At 35.0% G+C, this 3,833-nt stretch overlaps 1 protein-coding gene across 1 annotated transcript in view; it reads right to left on the bottom strand.

Moving 5' to 3' along the window:
• Positions 1-1,447, bottom strand: part of LOC106536692 (sorting nexin-24) — a gene marked incomplete at its 3' end in the record, with an annotated part of 7,059 nt that extends 5,612 nt beyond the window's left edge. The window contains 1 exon segment of the mRNA XM_014034012.1: positions 1,220-1,447. Within this exon segment, the coding sequence (XP_013889466.1) occupies positions 1,220-1,312 (93 nt within the window).
• Positions 1,448-3,833: the final 2,386 nt, after the last annotated feature.

Genomic DNA, 3,833 nt, shown 5'->3' with positions numbered 1-3,833 from the left:
TTAAATACACACCACACCATTAAATATACACCACACCATTAAATATACACCACACCATTAAATATACACCACACCATTAAATATACACCACACCATTAAATACACACCACACCATTAAATACACACCATACCATTAAATACACACAACACCATTAAATACACACAACACCATTAAATACACACAACACCATTAAATACACACAACACCATTAAATACACACCATACCATTAAATACACACAACACCATTAAATACACACAACACCATTAAATACACACACACACACCATTAAATACACACCACACCATTAAATACACACCACACCATTAAATACACACAACACCATTAAACACACACCACCATTAAATACACACAACACCATTAAATATACACAACACCATTAAATACACACCACACCATTAAACACACACCACACCATTAAATACACACCACACCATTAAATACACACCACACCATTAAATACACACAACACCATTAAACACACACAACACCATTAAATACACACAACACCATTAAATACACACAACACCACACTCTTCCTATCTGCTGTGTTTTTATCTGTTCTGGGATTTTTCTGCACAATGACGGCACATTGTACACAAGCTGAATGTGTTCACACAGAAACATGCAGTGAAAGAAGTTTGTTTTATAAATTAAATGCTCAAAGTGATGGATCAGCCAGTTTAAACATGTTTCAGGGTTCAAGGCTTTTGATCAACAAAATGTTCATTTTTCATCTGCTCTGATAAACTAAAGTATTAGAAATGTTGCACATTTTGCACCAAAAAAAAAAAAAAAAACATAAAAAAGTTAAACACTTTTTGAAGGAGGCAAACTGATAAGTAAAAAAATAAAATGTTTACAGTTTTAAAAAGGTTTAAATGTTTCTGTGTTCAGATTATAAATACACACTGAGCAGTCTCCTTTAAATCAGTTTAATAAACTGAACTCAGCTCAGATTAGTCTGTGTTGTGTGATTATAAGTTCACAACATTTTAATTCAGAGGCTGTGGACGGTTTAAAAAGGCATGACAGAAAAGATTTAAAGCTGACCTACAGCTTTGTTTATATTGAGTGTGGACCCGCAGTTCAGAATCAGAATTAAGTCCATAAATATTTGATTTCAGTGTTTGTGTGTCTTTAACACACCGACACTGAGAACAAGTTTCATTCTGAGCTCACCTGAACTGCAGCTTACCTTCTTAGGTTTACCACAGTCCCTGACTTCCCTGTCCTCCGTGGACGGGATGGAGACCTGAACCATCAGGACCCCTTCCTGCTGCAGAGCCATGGGCTCCGGCCGGGTCAGGACTGACGGTCCGGACGGCTTTCTGCAGGTCCAGGAGGAGAAACAGGATGTGACAAGTTACCTTGTGTTCCGGGACGTTAGGTCCGGAGCTGCAGAGCCACACCTCCACACTAATTGGACCGACCGAACCGACAGTACAGCAGCAGCTCGTGAGACGTTCAGGGACCTGTGGTTTGTCAGGAGAGAGTGGCTCCCAACATGTCTGCTTCTGTCACTCACTTACATGTTTACTTATGTCAATCTTACATTATATGACGTAAATATTATATTATATGACTTACAGTATGTCAATCTTATATTATATGACATAAATCTTATATTAAATGACATAAATATTATATTATATGACATAAATGTTATATTAAATGACATAAATCTTGTATTATATGACATAAATATTATATTATATGACATAAATGTTATATTAAATGACATAAATCTTGTATTATATGACATAAATATTATATTATATGACATAAATGTTATATTAAATGACATAAATCTTGTATTATATGACTTATGTAAATCTTATGTAAATCTTATATTGTATGACTTATATTATAAGTTATTGCATGTTGCATCTGTTGTGATAAATAGTTTACAGCACATTTTATTACCATGGGACTTGTTGTAAACAACATATTGCTTTTCATTTCCTCAGAAGTCTCCAGTCATGAGCTTCGGGCCGCCTGCTTCCCTCTCTTCATGTGTTCATATCCAGAGGTTTTAAGTCAGTCAGACTTGTTGTGTTTTATTGATTATGTTTAGTTTTTGAGCTCCTTATGTCTTGTTTGGCTCCAAACCTCTTGAAAACTGTGTCAAGTAATCTCTCTTCAAAATAGGTAATAAATAACTTTTTTAATAAAATCTAAACTAAAAAAATAAAAGTATCAACTTTAATAGGGTTGTGGGCCTTAAAGCAGTGAGTACACACTGCCCTACAGGAAGTAAGGAAACTTTTAAAATGCAGACTGTTCTGTGCAATTTATTACAGATTACAATCAGATTACAGATTACAATCAGATCACAGATTACAATCAGATCACAGATTATAGTCAGATTATAGATTACAATCAAGCATTGCAGATTTTATTAAAGAGATTAAAAAATCCTCAGAAAGGAATTTAATTTTTAAAGGAACTTTTTTTAGTACAGAACAGGGTTAAAGAGAGAAACACCTAGCATTACTTGTATACTGTAGCAGACCAGACTAAGTTCCTTTTTATTGAGTTTTATTTGATTATTATGAGGTGAGGCACAGAGAGCGAGCTGCAGTAAAACACGTGAGGATTCAAACTAACAGACAGACAAACAGCTGCTTTAGTCAGTGTTTTTAAATAAGGAAAATGTGAGTAAGAACCAGGATGGGAAGATACAAATCCCATGATGACAGTCACAAGTACAACATGTGGTTCTTGTTGAGATGAATAAAAATAAAATATATCTTTGTGAGCTGAAAGGAAAATGCTTCAGCAGAGCCTCATGTGGGGAGAAAAGGTTTGAAACTGCAAAACCAAACTTCATGGAGACTAAAAACAACAAATGTCTGGTTGCAGTGTTCGACCTTGGACTCTTTGGGGGGATGTGAGGACAGTGGTGGGGTTTACAGCCAGGGTTACATCCTGTTTTTAATGCTCACTTGTTTTTACTTTACTTTAGCTTTCAGTCAGAGTAGGAAGTGAACGTGGATTTGAAAGTGGCATGTTGCTTCCTACAGTCTGACTTTAAACATAGCATTCTGCTTTTTGTGTAAAACATTGTGTTTATAGAAGGAACGATGGCTTTGTTTTCAGACAACAAAAATATTACAGATTTTGTGGGAATAAGGTGAAGTCGCACTGTGTTCCATAAAATGCTAAACATATTATGTGTTTTAGATAAAATGCTCTGATCAAGTCAAAACAAAGTATTTAAACTGTTTCAGACTGTAAATCATGAAAAAATACAGTGGGAGCCTAAAATCAAGCCAGAAGGGATTTCTGGTGGACATATGAACATCAGAGATGTTGTCAAACACTGGACAACTGCAGCTCTTATTAACAGATGCTTGTCAGAGATGTGGTTAAAACCATCGACACCACAGATCATAAACCAGGGTATAATGTTTTAGATGTGACAGAAAACAAAGTTATGTGAAGGAAAGGTTTGACAGTAAACTGATGGAGAATCTCTGTGACTCTTTGGGATGAATGGGATTAACTATCAGACACTCAGATTATTGTATAAACCACCTACAGCTAAAGACGTTTTCTTTACCCATCTCACTGAGATACTTCAAAAATGTAATAATGAGGAAATTCTTTTGTTGCGTGATTTTAATATTGATTGGTTTGATATCAGTAAAAAGAAAAAGGCTAAAACAAATAACAGCTAAGTTTAATATGGCTCAAAACCATCCCAAACATTGACTGTACAGCGGGTAAAATAAGTATTGAACACGTCACCATTTTTCTCAGTAAATATATTACTAGAGGTGCTAATGACATGAAATTTTCACCAGATG

This window comes from Austrofundulus limnaeus, unplaced genomic scaffold, assembly GCF_001266775.1.
Source record: "Austrofundulus limnaeus strain Quisiro unplaced genomic scaffold, Austrofundulus_limnaeus-1.0 Scaffold1935, whole genome shotgun sequence".
Taxonomy (NCBI): Eukaryota; Metazoa; Chordata; class Actinopteri; order Cyprinodontiformes; family Rivulidae; genus Austrofundulus; species Austrofundulus limnaeus.
This window is presented reverse-complemented; position numbering and strand designations above follow the sequence as displayed.